Source organism: Carassius auratus, chromosome 31, assembly GCF_003368295.1.
Source record: "Carassius auratus strain Wakin chromosome 31, ASM336829v1, whole genome shotgun sequence".
NCBI lineage: Eukaryota > Metazoa > Chordata > Actinopteri > Cypriniformes > Cyprinidae > Carassius > Carassius auratus.
The window spans coordinates 26,909,117-26,928,624 of NC_039273.1; the positions used below are offsets into that span (position 1 = coordinate 26,909,117).

The 19,508-nt window shown below is 35.5% G+C and overlaps 1 protein-coding gene across 1 annotated transcript in view; it reads left to right on the forward strand.

Annotated features, from left to right (window-relative positions):
- LOC113051011 (plexin-A1-like) overlaps positions 1–19,508 on the forward strand; it is a 103,410-nt gene that overhangs the window by 53,777 nt on the left and 30,125 nt on the right. Inside the window, exons 9-11 of the mRNA XM_026214585.1 lie at positions 6,032–6,146; positions 13,392–13,592; positions 19,411–19,507. Of these exons, the coding sequence (XP_026070370.1) occupies positions 6,032–6,146; positions 13,392–13,592; positions 19,411–19,507 (413 nt within the window). The remainder of the gene's footprint in view (positions 1–6,031; positions 6,147–13,391; positions 13,593–19,410; position 19,508) is intronic.

Here is a 19,508-nt window from a genome sequence, read left to right on the forward strand (position 1 = left end):
CTACAAGTTTATATAAATTATAAGTTTATATCTTATAATTTTTTCTTTTTTGCAATTATGAGTTTATACCATAATTCTCACTTTTTTCTCACAATTGTGAGTTTATCTCATAATTCTCACTTTTGCGAGTTTATATCTCATAATTCTCACTTTTCTCACTATTGTGAGTTTATATCTCATAATTCAGACTTTCTCACAACTGCAAGGTTTATATCTCATAATTCTCACTTTTGTGAGTTTATATCTCATAATTCTCACTTTTGAGAGTTTATATCTCATAATTCTCACTTTTCTCACTATTGTGAGTTTATATCTCATAATTCTCACTTTTGTGAGTTTATATCTCATAATTCTCACTTTTGTGAGTTTATATCTCATAATTCTCACTTTTGTTAGTTTATATCTCATAATTCTCATTTTTCTCACTTTTGTGAGTTTATATCTTATAATTCTCACTGTTGTGAGTTTATATCTCATAATTCTCACTTTTCTCACTTTTGAGAGTTTATATCTCATAATTCTCACTTTTCTCACTTTTGAGAGTTTATATCTCATAATTCTCACTTTTCTCACTTTTGAGAGTTTATATCTCATAATTCTCACTTTTCTCACTCTTGAGAGTTTGTATCTCATAATTCTCACTTTTTTCTCACAATTGTGAGTTTATATCTCATAATTCAGACTTTCTCACAACTGCAAGGTTTATATCTCATAATTCTCACTTTTGTGAGTTTATATCTCATAATTCTCATTTTTCTCACTTTTGAGAGTTTGTGTCTCATAATTCTCACTTTCTTCTCACTTTTGTGAGTTTATATCTCATAATTCTCATTTTTCTCACTTTTGTGAGTTTATATCTCATAATTCTCATTTTTCTCACTTTTGAGAGTTTATATCTCATAATTCTCACTTTTCTCACTTTTGAGAGTTTATATCTCATAATTCTCATTTTTCTCACTTTTGTGAGTTTATATCTCATAATTCTCATTTTTCTCACTTTTGTGAGTTTATATCTCATAATTCTCATTTTTCTCACTTTTGTGAGTTTATATCTCATAATTCTCATTTTTCTCACTTTTGAGAGTTTATATCTCATAATTCTCACTTTTCTCACTTTTGAGAGTTTATATCTCATAATTCTCACTTTTCTCACTCTTGAGAGTTTATATCTCATAATTCAGACTTTCTCACAACTGCAAGGTTTATATCTCATAATTCTCACTTTTGTGAGTTTATATCTCATAATTCTCATTTTTCTCACTTTTGAGAGTTTGTCTCATAATTCTCACTTTCTTCTCACAATTGTGAGTTTATATCTCATAATTCAGACTTTCCCATAACTACAAGGTTTATATCTTATAATTCTCACTGTTGTGAGTTTATATCTCATAATTCTCACTTTTCTCACTATTGTGAGTTTATATCTCATAATTCTCACTATTGAGAGTTTGTATCTCATAATTCTCACTATTGTGAGTTTATATCTTAGAATTCTCACTTTTTTCTCACTATTGCGAGTTTATATCTCGCTTTTTTCTCAATTGTGAATTTTTATATCTCACAGTCCTGACTTTCTCACAGTTGTTTAAATCTCGCAGTTGTGAAATTATTCTCAGAATTGTGAGTTTATATATCATAATTCTGAATAAATTCTAAATTCTGAAAAAAGTCTGAATTGTAAGATACAAAGTCACTTTTTTTTTTTTAGCTTTTTTACAGTACAATTTAGTTTTAGTTTTAGTGCAAGGGAAAAACTAATTTCTTTTAAAGTCTAATCCACAACCAGCACACAACAGTACATCATGATGAACCTGAACGTCTGTCTCTCATGGACTTGTTTTTATTCTTTTATCCTGACTAAGGAGTATTGCATTGTGACTTTTTCAGAGAGTCAGTCTGTACTGTCTTTATCTGTTTATGTATGTTCTTGCATATCTCAGGCATGTTGTGTGTTTCACCTGCATCCATTTGTTCTCCATTACGGCCACCCTTTGGATTTATTCCTGCTGATTAGCAGATTATGTGTCTCTGGAAACGCAGCATTAACAAACTGACAAATGGTGCCTCGATGGGGGATCATTACCTACACAAACAAACACACACACACACACACACTCCACCACATGTGCTTGTGCTTCCTCACGGGACTCAGAGATGCAACAATTATGCATCAGAATCCTTTAGCGCTGCTGAATAAAATACTCACAGTGCTTATAAAATTAGACAGCGTGCTGAATGATTTAGGGTTTTAAAGAAAAGTGAGATTTTATAAACTAAAATTGTCCTGTAAATATTTTATTTTTATTGAATGTAAAAAAAGAATATAAATATGACATAGTAAATGTTATGCATTTTTAAAAAAAATAATATATATATATATATATATATATATATATATATATATATATATATATATATATATATATATATATATATATATATATATATATATATATATATATATATATATATATATATATATATATCAGAATCAGAATCAGAATCAGCTTTATTGCCAGGTATGTTTACACATACGAGGAATTTGTTTTCGTGACAGAAGCTCCGCAGTACAACAGAATGACAGCGACAGAACATAAAACACATAATAAAAGAATAAAAATACAAATATGTAGACAGTGAATGACAATATACAAATGACAATTGTAGGCAGGTATATTACAAAGTGAAGTTATGTATGTACATATATATTGTGTGCAAAATTAAGTGTATACTAAGTATGTGTGTTAGATAAATAAAGTGTGTGTGCATATAAATATAAAGTGTAGTGTGTTCGCCATTATTATCAGCTGTTCAGAAGATGGATTGCCTGAGGGAAGAAACTGGTCCTGTGTCTGGTCGTTCTAGTGCTCAGTGCTCTGTAGCGTCGACCAGATGGCAACAGTTCAAAGAGGGAGTGTGCTGGATGTGAGGGGTCCAGAGTGATTTTGACAGCCCTTTTTCTCACTCTGGATAAGTACAGTTCTTGAATAGATGGGAGAGTTGAACCGATGATTCGCTCAGCAGTCCGGACTACTCTCTGTATTCTTCTGAGGTCAGATTTAGAAGCTGAGCTGAACCAGACAGTTACTGAAGTGCAGAGGATGGATTCAATGATGGTGGAGTAGAACTGTTTCAGCAGCTCCTGTGGCAGGTTAAACTTCCTCAGCTGGAGAAGGAAGTACAACCTCTGCTGGGCCTTTTTCACAATGGAGTCAATGTGAATGTCCCACTTCAGGTCCTGAGAGATGGTGGTTCCCAGGAACCTGAATGACTCCACTGCAGTCACAGTGCTGTTCATGATGGTGAGTGGGGGGAGTGCAGGGGGGTTTCTCCTGAAGTCCACGATCATCTCCACTGTTTTGAGCGTGTTAAGCTCCAGGTTGTTGAGACTGCACCAGACAGCCAGCTCTTTTACCTCCTGTCTGTAAGCAGACTCGTCACCGTCCTGAATGAGGCCGATGAGTGTGGTGTCATCTGCAAACTTCAGGAGCTTGACAGAGGGGTCCTTAGATGTGCAATCATTAGTGTACAGGGAGAAGAGCAGTGGGGAGAGAACGCAGCCCTGGGGAGCTCCGGTGCTGATTGTACGGGTGCTGGATGTGTATTTTCCCAGCCTCACTAGCTGCTGCCTGTCTGTCAGGAAGCTGTTGATCCACTGACAGATGGAGGTGGGCACGGAGAGCTGATTTAGTTTGGGCAGGAGGAGGTTTGGGATGATCGTGTTGAATGCCGAGCTGAAGTCCACAAACAGGATCCTCACATAAGTCCCCGGTCTGTCTAGGTGTTGCAGAACATAATGCAGTCCAATGTTTACTGCATCGTCCACAGACCTGTTTGCTCTGTAGGCAAACTAAAGAGGATCCAGCAAGGGCCCAGTGATGTCCTTCAGGTGGGCCAGCACCAGTTTTTCAAATGACTTCATGACTACAGACGTTAGAGCCACAGGCCTGTAGTCATTTAGTCCTGTAATTTTGGGTTTCTTAGGGATGGGGATGATGGTGGAACGTTTGAGGCATGATGGGACTTCGCACAGCTCCAGCAATCTGTTGAAGATCTGTGTGAAGATGGGGGCCAGCTGGTCAGCACAGGATTTCAGACAGGCTGGTGTAACACAATCTGGGCCTGGTGCTTTTTTCCTTTTTTGCTTCCGGAAGACCTGGCGCACCGCATCCTCGCTGATCTGAATTGCAGGTGTGGGGGAGAGGGGGGATGCAGGAGGTGAGAATGGTGAGAGTGCTTGATTGGAGAGGTGTTCAGGATGGGTTGCAGGAGCTGTTAATGGTGTGAACGGTAGTTTGGAGAGGCATTCAGGGCTGGTTGCAGGAGTTGTGAAGGGTGTGAATGTTTTTGTGGGGAGGCGTTCAGGGCAGGTGATGGGTGTTCTTTCAAACCTGCAGTAAAACTCGTTCAGATCGTCTGCCAGTCGTTGATTCTCTACGGTGCTGGGGGCTGGTGTCTTGTAATTGGTGATGTTCTTTAGACTTTTCCACACTGATGCGGAGTCGTTGGAAGTGAACTGAGTCCTTATTTTTTCAGAATAATTCCTCTTTGCCACTTTGATCTCCTTTTCCAATGTGTATTTAGCCTGTTTATACAAGACATTGTCCCCCTTCACGTAAGCATCTTCTTTGGCCTGACGGAGCTGTCTGAGTTTTGCAGTGAACCACGGTTTGTCATTATTGTAAATTAGTTGAGTCTTTGTAGGAATACACATATCCTCACAGAAACTGATATATGATGTTACGGTCTCTGTGAGTTCATCCAGATCGGTGGCAGCAGCTTCAAAAACACTCCAATCAGTGAGGTCAAAACAAGATTGTAAATCCTGCTCTGCTTCATTAGTCCATCTTTTTACAGTCCTTGATACAGGTTTAGCTGATTTTAGTTTCTGCCTGTAGGACGGTATAAGATGAACCAGAAGGTGATCAGAACGTCCCAAAGCTGCTCGTGGAACAGAATGAAATGCATCCTTTATTGTGTATATATATATATATATATATATATATATATATATATATATATATATATATATATATATATATATATATATATATATATATATATATATATATATATATATATATATATATATATATATATATATTAAATTACAATTGTATATATTTTCTACTTTATCTGATAACAATCAAATCCTGTTAAATGTTAAAATCATTATTTTATTTTATGTAAAATTATATATATTCTCTCTTTCTCTTAAGTTCAAGTTGCTTATTGGCATGACATTTGTCATTTTTTTTCTTTTCTTTTTTTCTTATTTAACTGATTTATCTTATAACACAATCGAATCATTGTAAAAAGCTTTGTGAATGCTGATCTTTAAGATACCAGATTTCATTAGGCAATGATTTCTCAACTCTGATTGGACAGCTGCTCTCAACGCAACAGCTGATTGGTCAATTACACCCGGTGCTTGAAACCATTATGAGGTCAGAGCTCTTTGTCCTAAAGCATCAATTAATGTCACTGAGTGAACAATTTGCTGGACTTAATGCTGAATAATTGAAAAAAATGACTTTGTTTAGCGGTCCGAAGCGTCCGATGCTTTCAGAGTGTCTGTGAGACGCTGCGATCGATTAAAAATGAGCCAGTTCACTAATACTTGTTTGGGTATTTTGAGTTTCTGTCTGTATGTACGGTTCCAGATCAGTCATCTAAAATATTGTGTTTTAGTTAATATGTCCCCTTAGAAGACCGCTGCAAATAGTGCACTATTTTTTGGCACATATTTCAGCCTTCTCTCTCTTTTCTTATCTACTCTGCTCATGTTTTAATGGAAAGTCCTCGTGTCTTTTTGATCTCTCTCTCTCTCTCTCTCTTTTGTCATCGCTCACTTTTTTTTTTTAAACCGGAGACACCTACTAAAGTGGATCTTTGTGAGGGAATGAGAGATTATTTCTCAGTCTTTGAAGGGCGGAATGAGAGCGTGTGAGGTCAGAGGTGTTTTCTGACTCTGTTATGTGTGGTTTGCCTTGATTCTGTGTCTCATCTGTATTTTTCTGTATCTGTCCAGGTGCTTGTCCTGTGTGAACGGCTCGTTCCCGTGTCACTGGTGTAAATACAGACACTTGTGCACACAGAACGCCAACGACTGCTCCTTCCAGGAGGGACGCGTCAACATGTCGGAGGTAAGAAACATCCTCAAATTACTACACACTGCTTTATTTGAAAGAGGTCTCTTTTTTGCTCACCAATGCATTTATGTGATCAAACATACAGTAAGAAATTGTGAAATATTATTACAATTAAAAATAACTGTTTGCTGTGTGTATATCATTTAAATTGTAATTTATTTCTGTGATCAAAGCTGATTTTTTTTCAGTGTCGCATGATCTTCAGAAATCATTCTGATATGATGATTTACTGCTCAAGAAACATTTCTGACTATTATCAATGTTGAAAACGGTTGTGCTGAGCAATATTTTTGTCGAAACCGATACATACACCGATACAAGGAAAAGCATTTATTTGAAAAAATCTTTTGTAACATTATAAATGTCTTTACTGGCACTTTTTATCAGTGTGTCCTTGATGAATACAAATATTAATTTCTTTCAAAAAAAAAAAAAAAAAAAAAAATATATATATATATATATATATATATATATATATATATATATATATATATATATATATTGATATGTATTTTTATATTTTTATTAATGTTTATTTTAGTTGTTTTTCAGTATCTGTTTTATTTTTTTATTTTTTATCTGTTTTATTTTATTTATTTTTTTTATCTGTTTTATTTTTAAGTTAAGCTAAATTAAAATGAGAATTGTTGCCTTCAGCTAACTGAAAGTGTTTTTTATTAATATTGTTTTTTTTTTTTTACTATTTTTCGTTTAACATTAATTTTATAGTAACAAAAAGTTTTTTTTTTGTTTTTTTTAAGGTTTGTTAACTATAATAACCCAAATGTCCCGTTTACTGTAAAGCATGCTGTGCTATGTAAATGACTGAATTCAATTCATCCAATCCGATCTGATGGATAAAATCAAGTCCCCATCCGTTTTCTCCTCATTTAATATCCAGTTTGAGTGCATCACATCACAAGGGTCACACAGTGCCAGTGTAATGTGTTCTGATTGGCTGACATTGATTTGTTCTCACTTTCACTGAGTTGACACTGGAAACCTGATGCATCTCGCCGTGTTTATCTCTCGTGTGATCGCTCACACATCCTCCTCCTCAGGTTTTCACTCTTGAGAAACTCGATCTGTTGCACTGTTGCGAGCGAGAGGAGTGAGATAAGACGAGAGAGTCGGGTCATCGACGCTCACTCATTGGCTGAGTGTGAGTCCGCTGGGAATCTCCCATAATTCAGTGTTTTAAAAGCCTGTAGGAGAGCAGATGAAACGCGCTGGTTTCCTCTAATAGACTCCAGATGTGTGCGAGGGAGAAAGTGTGAGCCGAATGAGGGGCATGTGGGAAGGTGCTGGCACTAACGTGGGAGATTACATTATAGATGTGATGCCATGTATTTCACCAGAAGCAGGGAAGAGCTGGAAAATAAAGTACGGGCCTCAGGAAGGAAGGGCGTTTGCGTGTGGAAGCGTGTCTGTGAACCGTGCGAACCGTCCACTGACAGCTTGTGAACATCAGTAGAGTCTAAAGAGGCTCTGGAAGGTTCCTCAGCCGATCAGACGGAGTGATTTTATACATATAATAGACCACATTTGAGTCAGAGTTCATGCAGGTTCGTCAGAATAAATATTTTCCTGAAATCTGTTCACTTCCTGTCAATGAAGCATCACTTACTGGCTTTGAAATTATAATAATAATAAAAAAACTTCCTGTGAGATACTTTACCACAGTTTTAATAACACTAGGCAGAGGTTTTATTTAAAAAAAAAAATTATTAATGATTTTAAAATGATCTCACCAGGAAGAAATGAAAGTGGGAAGTGAAACGTTTAGTCATGGGGAAATTTGTTCTGGGGAAATTTGAAAATGATGATTTCTTAGATTCGATGTCATGGAAATGTCAATGTTTTGCAAACATTCGTTTTCACTTTAGCTCAGCTCTAAAATCATTTATTTGGCTAGAAATCAGTGTTGAGTGCAAATTATTTGTAATAATTTAAAAGAAATCCTAGTGTTAGTTCATTTCATGCAATCTACTGTAATATAATTAATTAGTTGTGATTTGCACTTCTGTTCACCAAGGCTGCATTTATTTAATCAAAATACAGTAAAAAAAAAAGTGAAATATTTTTATAATTTAAAACGGCTGTTTTCTGTGTGAATCTGTGTTAAAGTGTAATTTATTTCTGTGATGCACAGCTGTATTTTCAGCATCATTCCTCCAGTCTTCAGTGTCACATGATCTTCAGAAACCGTGATGCATTTTATTTTCAGGATTCACAAAAGAACAGCATTTATTTAAAGTAGAAATCTTTTGTAACATTACAAATGACTTTACTGTCAATTTGGATCCATTCAATGCATCCTTGATGAATAAAAGTATTAATTTCTTAAAAACGTTTGAACAGTATCTTAAATGGATAAATCAGAATGCACAGCCACTGTAGTTTTTAATGTAATGTGGTTTAATGTAAATCATGTTAACAGTTGTTATTGTGTCTCTGGTGATTTTATGTACCTTCACTCATGCATTGGTCTTCTGCGCTCCTCTGAAGGTCTGTGCCGAGTGTTTGTTCACCAGTGGAGTATAACAGAAAGAGATAGTGATGTGTCTGTTAGAGGCTCTGAGATGGAAAAGACTTGAATCAGTGCGCTTCATCTCTAACACATGATTTGCTCTTACGCTGTCTGTTCTTTCACTGTTCGTGTCCCGACGTGCCGATATTCCTCCTGTAGGATTCCTCCTCATCTTCCCGACTCTCTTGTGAGACGGCGAGTGACAGCCGGTTAAAGTCAGCGTTCTCCAGCAGGAGTTTTATCACATGACTACAGCAATAATTACAGCGCCTGCATTCCAGAGGGACCTTGAGAACAGGTCACATGACCTTTAGCATCACCTCTGACCCCATTACCCACAATTCTCTGCTCCAGCATTAGTTTTTTTTCTTCTCTCTGCTGTGTTCCTTTATTCTCAGTTCTTATCTGCCACCGTTTCATCTTTCCATTCTCTCTCTCTCTCTCTCTCTCTCTCTCTCTCTCTCTCTGTCTCTCTCTCTCTCTCTCTGTGTAATATTCATCTCTGGGAAGCATTGGGCAGCTGAAGCACAGATCTAATCCACTTTGAATAATTAAACCAGAGGAGGAGAAGAGAAAGAGAAATTACTTTATCAGAGTGATTACTTCCTGTCCTCTCCTCTCTTGTCTTCTCTCTCTCTCTTTCTCTCTTTCTTTGTTCTTGTCCGACACCTTCTCACCAGCATGCATTCTCTCACGCTTCCATCGCTTTCATGTTTATATGCATCACTTGTTATTTTTAGCATGTCGGAGGGTAGCTGTGCTCCCTATGCTGGTGTGCTGCCTACCTAGACAGTATTTTTAGGGCTCATTGGCATCCTGAAGATAGGCAGCAGCTCTGTGCTGTCTCGTTAGATAACTCGTTTCTGTTGAATTCTATAGCGGGGTCTCATTGTATCCTTCAAAAGACCCCTAAAAAGACATTCCCAGAATGCATTGGGGTGAGTCATGAATCATGTTTCATTCAGGTGTGAATGATCGTGTTTATGAGGTGTGAAACACGAGTGCCTGGATTTGAAGTTGGAAACATTAATTAGTGGACCATGACTCATGGAAAATCAGTAGTTGGAATCAGTATTATTCTAGTATTATTTATTATCTACGATTGTTTTGAATTAGCTTTTATATTTTTAACATTTTATTTGTTAGTTTTCATAATTTTGGTTTGTTAATTTGTCATTTATATTATTATTTTTTTATATTTCTATTTAGCTTTAATTTATTTATATTTATTTCAGTTACTTGCCAAGGCAACATTTCTAATTTTTAGGTATTTCATGTGATATTTATTTTATTATTTATTTACTATTATATTATTTTTTCTTTTTTTAAATGACCTTTTATTTTTATATTTTTATATATTCATTTTTAATTTGTTTACTTTTTAATCTTGTTTTGTGAATTTGTCTTTTTTTATATATTTCTATTAAGCTTTAATTTATTATTTCCATTTTAATATAACTTAATTTAATTTCCATTAACTGTCAAGGCAACATTTCTAATTTTCATGTTTCATGTTTTCATGTCATATTTATATTTTATATTAGATTTATTTCAATTACCAAAAATTATTTTAATGGTTTTAGTTAACATTAACAACGCTGATTGATATTGATAAAATAAATAAGTTGTAATGGTACATTTTTGACTCTGCAATTAATTTATTTAAAAAAAAGTTTATTGTTGATGAAGAATTATGAAGAATGACCGTACATATTACAGTAACTATTACTCATTTAAGTGAATTTTGAGACGAGAGGCCTGTGTGACAACTGCATTTGTGAATGTCTTTTCTGTGCCACTGCAAGTAAAACAAAATACTCAAAACATAAGTTCGTTTTCTTGAATTAACACTTTAAACCTTCTTGTCTTAGTTATTTTAAAAAGAGAGAACTAAAGGAGTTCCCCGTTGCATCCATTTATTTCTTCACTGAGCAAACTCACATTTCCAAACTTGTAGACTTAAGTTCCCAAAGGAGCCTGAAAGCAGCACAAATCATCCAAGATAGCAGACAGAGCCTAGAGAAATATTGACTTTCTTCATTTAATATGAAAAAGCAGTTCAGTTGCACCAAATGATTGTGTGTTGTGTGTATTTATGCTTTAATTATCCACTTTTTTTCAGCATAGCAACATGTTGATTTGTTAGTAGAGTCGTGTGTTCACTAGTTCAGTCAGGATGCAGTGTTTGAAGGCGGTTCCCTATGTAGACAGCACTGGTGACTCACTAGGGAACAGATCCTTGACTATAGAGTGTGTGTCGATGGGTGATCACACACTGAAGACATCTAAACGACGTTTGCTTTCCGTTCAATTTAACAGGGAGATATTTAAACGAGGCCATTTAAATTAAATAGATTAAATGTAAACATTTAAATTAGTTCAGCACACACTGACTTGAGATGATCAGTGGCTTTCTGATGGGCTTCTGGAAGTGTTACGGCTCGTTTGCCGTTTATTGCACAATCTGTTTTCTTCAGTGTTGAAAGTGGATTTTATGGCTCTTGTGCTTCGGATCAAATATTAATGTTTTTAATGGTGGGATATATGATATTTTGGGAGCAGGTTTGGCATAGTTAAAGTAAAGCCAGTAGTCTTTGAGCTGCTTCTGCTGCAGTGTTAATACAGTACTTGTGTCACCAAGGCTGCATTTATTTGATCAAAAACTAGTTAAAGTAGTACTTATTAATAGCAAATACAGTAAAAATTTTGAAATGTTATTACAAATTAATATAGGTATTTTCTGTGTGAATATATATTAAAATGTAATTTATTTCTGTGATACAGAGCTGAATTTTCAGCATCATTTCTCCAGTCTTCAGTGTTATTCTAATATACTGATTCGCTAGTCATGAAACATTTCTGATTATCATCAATGTTGAAAACAGTTGATGCATGGAAACCGTGATGCATTTTATTTTTCAGGATTCACGGATGAATAGAAAGTTCAAAAGAAAAGCATTAGTTTGAAAATCACATCTTAACTGTCCCTTTTGATTGATTTAATGCATCCTTGATGAATAAAATATTAAGTTTCTTCTTAAAGCGATCTTACTGACCCCAAACGTTTGAATGGTACTTTATGCCTTTATTATTTTCTTTTACTAAAGGATCTTCAGTTTGGCTGACCATGATGAACGTTGTTTGGCCGTAAAGCTCAAGGTTTCTAAAAATCCTGGCGGAGCATTTCGAACACTTACTCAGCAAACATGCTTCCTCATTGCTCGTCTACTTCTGTAGGTCGCTGTGGTTCACAGACTTGTGGGCGGCTGACCGGACACTGCTGTGGTCACTCTTTACACTAAATAAGCAAGAGACAGGAAACCAGCGCTGTTACCAAAAATACAGTCAGATTACAGATCAAATCAGAGTAACATCAGAAGAATCTCCTTGGGTTTGACACCTGGAGGAATCCAGTGATGTCTGCTCTTGGTCTCATCCTCACATCACATCATTTAGCATGAGATCTTATTCTTTCTCTCTCTCTCTCTCTCTCTCGCTCTCTCGCTATCTCTCTCTCTCTCTCTCTCTCTCTCTCTCTCTCTCTCTCTCTCTCTCTCTCTCTCTCAGTTCTCTGAATGTCTTCCCATCAGTAACACTGTTTTTATGGTGTTCATACATGAATGGTTTCATCCGAGCGTTACTGTGGCTGTGGAGTGTGTGTGTTCCTGTGTGTGTCCAGCTCACACTCTTCAAAGGTTTGGCGTCAGAAAGATTATAAAAAAAAAAACTCAATACATTGATTAAAACTGACAGTAAAGTCATTTATAATGTTACAGAAGATTAAACAATTAATTTTATATGAATAAATACATATTTTATTTATAATCATTTTGGTTAATTATCCATATAAATATACATTTGTGTGTGTGTGTGTGTGTGTATATATATAAAATATAATTATTTTTTTATACTTATTCATATTTATTAATGTCATTAATAATTCAATATTTTCTTTTATTAAATTTATCAAAAGTAACCGTAAAAACATTTATAATTTTTTCCTATTTCATATAAATGATATTCTTTTGAACTTTCTATTCATCAAATGTTAACTTAAAATTTAGTAATGTTTATAAATCCAGTCAAGTGATTTTATAGCAGTATATATGTTTCATATTTATATGAATACATGCAATATACTATATATTTATTTATTCATCAAGGATGCATTAAATCAATCAAAAGGGACAGTTAAGACATGATTTCTATTTCAAACAAATGCTTTTCTTTTGAAATTTCTATTCATCTGTGAATCCTGAAAAATAAAATGTATCACCGTTTCCACAAAAATATGTTTTCAACATTGATAATTATCAGAAATGTTTGTTGAGCATCGTTGGTGAGCAGAAGAGACTTCTTTCAGAATCATTAAAATCTCTTTTGAACATCCAGTAATGGTTTTAGACCTTAACTCATGTTTTATTCCTCAAGTGTACACACACACACACACACACACACACACACACACACAGAGACGGAGCAGTGAGGTATTCTGGGATATTCTCCAGATAATGTCAGCGTCCAGCTCGTTTCTCGTTGCTCCACATGTTTCCCATCAGGCTTGTTTGACCCAGTGTTAAACATGTCAGCTGTAGACGAGCGATCTCTCGATGTCCTTCCTGTGTTCTGTTGTTTCAGTAAGAATCCTGTCTCTTTCCAGACGTGTTTGAGTCCACTGATGATAACAGATGTCTGTCTGTCTTTCTCAGGACTGTCCTCAGATTCTGCCGTCCACTCAGATCTACATCCCGGTCGGCGTCCCGAAGCCCATCACGCTGTCGGCTCGTAACCTTCCCCAGCCTCAGTCCGGTCAGAGGAACTACGAGTGCATCTTCCACATCCAGGGCGAGACGCAGAGCGTGACGGCGCTGCGCTTCAACAGCTCCAGCATCCAGTGCCAGAGAACCACCGTGAGTTACACACCACCACCACCATCATCATCATCATCATCATCATCTTCATCCAGACAGAAGCACACGGTTTCGGGTTTGGGGTCAGTAGATTCGATCGGGAAGTACAAACTCTTTTTACTAAGGATTCATTGACTTGATCAAAAGTGACAGTAAAAGACATTTACAATGCTAAAAAAACTTCTATTTCAAATAAATGCTGTTCTTTTGAACTTTCTGTTCACCTGTGAACCCTAAAAGTTAACATTTATCACAGTTTCCACAGAAATATTGTGCAGCACAGCTGTTTTCAACATTGATAATAATCAGAAATATTTATTGAGCAGCAAATCAGTATATTAATCAGATCATGTGACACTTATGTAAGTCAATTTCTGCCACATAAAAAAAAAAAAATCATAATTTTGAAAAAAAAAAAAAAATCTAAATTATGCCACAAAAATATAAAAATGCACTTTTTCATAATTTAGATTTTTATCACATAACCATGATATAGTGTATCATAATTTTGACTAAATTATCATAATTAGGACATTTAATCTTATAGTTATGATTTACCGAAGCATGTTTTTTACTTCATTTTATGCCGCAGAAATAATCGTCCACAGATGACTGGAGTAACAATTCTAGATATTCAGCTTTGCATCACAAGAATACATTACATTTTTACAATATATTCACATAGAAAAAAAAATATTTTAAATAGAAATATTTCCCAATAATAATAATTATTATTTTTTATCAAGTAAAAGCAGCGTTGGTGAGCAGAAAAGACCTTAAAATTTTTTAAAAAAGACGATTTAAAAAATCGTAGGTTTATGCATCAGGATGTTTTGAAAGACTGCATAATGTCCTTTCTATCGCCTCTTGTGGCAGTGCTGATGATGCAAATGTTAATTGTAGTCCAAAACTTTTTTTTAGATGTCATGTGGCATCAACATGTGTTTGCATTCATGCACTTGCATACAGTCACTTAATAATGATGATGTATGATATAATCTACACTTTCATATCAGCAGTGCTGCATTGATTCAGCATGTTTTTTTCAGATGAAATTGAATCCCACCATATATCAGATGGCACACATGTACATGTACACACACACATGCCAGTGCATGTGACGCTCCTGATAACACGTGCAGATCAATGCAATGATAATCTCTGGTTAATCCACCGTCTTCAGCATGTGCATGTGTGTGATGGGGGTTATTTATCAGGAGTGCATAGATTATAATGAACTAGTGTTACTCCTACACACTGTTGCAAAGATACTTAATAACCAGCGCATTGATCTAATCAGAAGAGCAGCAGATGAGAACAGTATTTCTATCCAGACACACACACACACACACACACACACAGTGTCGTATTGTTTAGTTGAAGCAGCACAGATGGTGGAGGATTCGTCCTGCTGTCTGTTAGTGGAAAGCAGTTTGTGTGTGTCCAGATGGGTGTGTGTTTCTGGACTCCCGCTCTTCTCGTTGTCTCAGTTTTGGCTGTGTGTTTCTCTCTGGACGGTTGGGTTGTGTTGTGTTCTTGTGGTTTCCATCTGAAGGCCCTTCTTGCTCTCTAGTGGTCAGAACCGACCCAAAAACTGCATCAGACACAAACACAGTCCTTCCTCGTGGCGTCTGAACGCTGTGATCGTGAGCTGGCGCTCGGATGCTTGGGAAAACCACAGCTGGCAGGAAGTGAGAGGGGCTCATGGGAAATGTGGTTTGAAGGGCTGTCAAGCCAGATGATGACAAATAGGTTTCTGAGATGAGCAATACACACTTGTTTTCAAAATCATGAAAAAATATACCAATTTAAAACAGCTGTTTTCTATGTGAATATATATATAGTCAAATATAATGTATTTCTGTGATGCTCCGCTGTATTTTCAGCATCATTCCTCCAGTCTTCAGTGTCACATGATATTCAGAAATCAGAATAATATACTGATTTATTGCTCAAGAAACATTTCTGATTATTATCAATGTTGTAAACTGTGATGCTTTTTATTTTTCAGGATTCTCCAAAGTTCAAAAGAACAGAATTATTCAATAGAAAATATTTATAAGTCCTTATTGACTATTTTTGCTGAATAAAACTAGTTATTGTTTTGAAAAATCTTGACCCTGACCCTATTTGGAACGTAATTTTATAATAATATTTTTTTATTAATATATTTAAATTTAAATTTACATTTCTGTCTGATAATTATTTTCTCTAATATTTCCTATCAAAATATTTTCTTAATTATAATAGTAATATAACCTCTGGGTTGGATTTACAGATATTATAAAAAAAATAGTAATAATAATGAAATGCATGAGTTAACAGTGTTTCTGTGGCTGCATTACACTTGCTCGGTGCTGAAGACACGTCTGATGTTCAGTATCAGCACAGACTGGCACTGGCTTTAATTCATCTTCCTTTATGAAGCACTTTCAGTCTGTGTGTGTGTGTGTGTGTGTGTGTGTGTGTGAGAGGTGCAGCAGAGTTCTGATGAGAACCAATTAGAGGAGACACAGATAAAAAATGATGATTAATTACAGTGTGATAGCGACACCGCAGTAATAGATACTACAGTAAAGAAAAATGAAGCAAGAGAGAGAGAGAGAGAGAGAGAGAGAGACTGTAGCCAGCGGCCGTTCAGGAACAACAGAGGCTTTAGAAACTCACTGCACCTGATCCTGTGTGTGTGTGTGTGTGTGTGTGTGAGAGGTGTAGCAGATATAGAACTGCTTTAAATCATTTATCACTTAGGAGAAATAAAGTTTGAATTGAATGTGAAGGGACTTGAGAGTAATATTATTTTAGTGATAGTTCTTGTATGAATAGGAGTCAGAATGATGCATTATTATCTCACTCTTAAGTGAAAATCAAAGAGACATGATTTTACCACAGTTCAGCTCACCACAGCAGAATCAAAGTATTTAATTAATTGCATCATTCTATACATGATTGCTTTTTATCTGTATATATATATCTCACATTTGAATGAACAGCAGATAAATTAGTCTGAATGACGTGAGTTTGATATGAGCGCACACTTGTTTTTTTATATTGATTTGCTTTGGGACAATTGAGACTTTTCTGGAGCAGCAAAGGTCCCAGTTCAGGACACAATAGTCCGGGTCAGAGGAAGGACAAGATCATTAAACCATCAGCTGAATCACTAAATCAACATCCTTCAGCGTCCCTCACGAGCGTCCCACCGCCAAAAACACATGATTACTGCTGTGATTGTGTGCAGATCAGATCAACAACACAAAACAAAGAAACTATGACTCGGATTATTATAGGTTTGAAAGGTTCACTACTTTGTATTGTTTCTTTTTTGGAGTTTGCTTTTTAAGTTCAATCTCAGTTTATTTAGTTTCAGTTCATAAACTTTATTATAAGTTTTAGTTTTATGGGACAGGATGTAATATATATATATATATATATATATATATATATATATATATATATATATATATATATATATACAGTATATATATCTCAGATAAGCACATCTTGTTTAATTGCATTGATTTTTGTCTTTAATGCTTGCATTTATGCCTTATATCTATTTTGAGCAAGCTTGTTTTTATTCACTTATCAATTTATTTCTTCATGCATTAATACATTTATGTATTTATGTTTGCATTTATTCACTTATTTATTCACATATTTGTTTATGGATATTTACATTTATGATCTTATTTTTGATTTCAGTTTAAACTTGCTTATTTTTACTCATTTGTGCATTTGTTTATTCATTCATGCCATTAATGCATTTGTTTTTGCATGCTTGCATATATTCACTTATGTATTTATTCGTTTATGAATGCTTGCATTTATGCACCTAAATATTTATTTTTGCAGGCTTGCTTTTACTAACTTATTTATTAATTTATGCATGTTTGCATTCATGCATTTATTTATTTATGCATGCTTGCTTTTAATCACTTGTTTATGCATTTATTGATGCATGCGTTTATTGTTTAGCAGCCTCCCAATGTATTTTTCTCTTCTGGTTTTCATCTTTGTAATGGTTTTGGTTAATGATGATAATCTTGATGAGATGCAGAAATAGGAAGCATGTGTTCTCCAGTGGGTGGCTGTGCTCTTTATATAGAACGTATATTAGTAAATTAAATCAAACTCTTTCAGTGATTACCGTTTGATGCAGCTGCTGATCTTACACACTTAAACACATTGTGCTCGTCAGGCTTGCCGTGTCATCTCTCGTTTATTTAATTAGACGAGCGCTCGTCTTCCCACGCCGGTGAGAGGTTAACCGGCTGCTCAAAAGCGTCAGTCTCTCGCCAAAAAAAAATCAATCTAACGTCTGCAGCCTGCGTGGGGAATGAATTACCATCACATACATGTAAGACAGAGCAGCGCTCGTGTTCAGACCATAAATCATTTTCACTTCCCAGCTAATGAGAGATCAAATCGTTAGTGTCTAGTTAATTATCCGTGGCTCATGAGCGCGAATGCAAATAATGAATGACAGATGAGTGTGTGTTTCATCCTATGGAAAGCATCACTGTTATCATCGCTTATATGTAGAGTAAGTTAGTGATTTGTGGTATATTTACAGACCAGAATCTCACAGAGGGTGGGTGAGACAGTAACACACACACACACACACACACACACACACACACACACACACACACACACACACACACATGAATATTCCTCCTCTCCTGTAGTTTTTTCATCCGTGACGCAGGTCTGGGACATTGAGACTTCAGCACAGCCAACAAACCTTCTCCTGATTTATTAAATCTATTAAAGAAGTATTTCATCTGTTTAAATGCATTAAGTGCAGGGTAGATTTCTTATGAAGTGCAGTCCTTTACAGATTCCAAAATACATGGCAGAAATTGTGGTTAGTGGTGTAATCCATCACAGTACATATTTTAGGTAATATAATCAGACTACTTTTAGATTACTTTTGACCTCAAGCGTTTATCGGCGTTTAGAATCGTTCAGAACGGTGAACGTGCAAATGCATTTCTTAATTATTAATGTGCTACCTTAAAATCTCAGGAGCACTTAGAGTAGATATATAAGAGAAAAAAAAATTAAATCAGTTTGCATGGCCCTGCGTTATATGTAAATAAGATTTAATGTGAATTTGTGCATATGGTAATACACGGTCAGAGTGTTAAAAATAAATGGAAGAAATCAATACATTATGAATATTTTATTGCTGTTGTCTGAATAACCATGGACTAAAAAAAGTAGTTAAATACCTAAGTTTTGGGATCTTATGATGTACATGTAATCAGTTATCACACAGCATTAGTTTAACTAAATGTGTTAATGCAAATATTGATTCATGATCTATCATATTTACTTTTGACATCATTACGGATATAAAATGAGTAACAAATGGTGTTTCATTGTATTTTGAAAAAGCCCAGCCACACACAGCTGAATCCTCTAGTGTTAGGAGAAGATCGCAGTGATGGTAAAGGAGAGCAGATGTTTGTCTTGGGAAGACGTCCGCTGCAGAACAGACTCACTGAAACTTTAATGAGAGTGAAGGGCGAATAAAAGGACGTGTGTTTTTGGGTTGACCCGTTGTTTTATGAACCCTTGTTAGTGAGCGTCCTTCACTGTGTGCAGTGTACATGCAGCATCCCAGCTCTTGAATGCATAATATAATCAAATAAAAGAGTATCTCTTCACGGTCACCTGCAGAGATGCTTTCCATGTTAAAGTAACCGTCTAGCATCACCTAAGCAGCGTGTTAGTGAGTCGAACACAACTGGAATCTAGTTAAATCCGTTCATGTGTTGGATGCTGTTAATCCTCATTTGTTGTGTTGCAGTATAACTACGAAGGAAGTGACATCAGCGATCTTCCCGTCGATCTGTCTGTGGTGTGGAACGGCAACTTCATCATCGACAACCCTCACAACATCCAAGG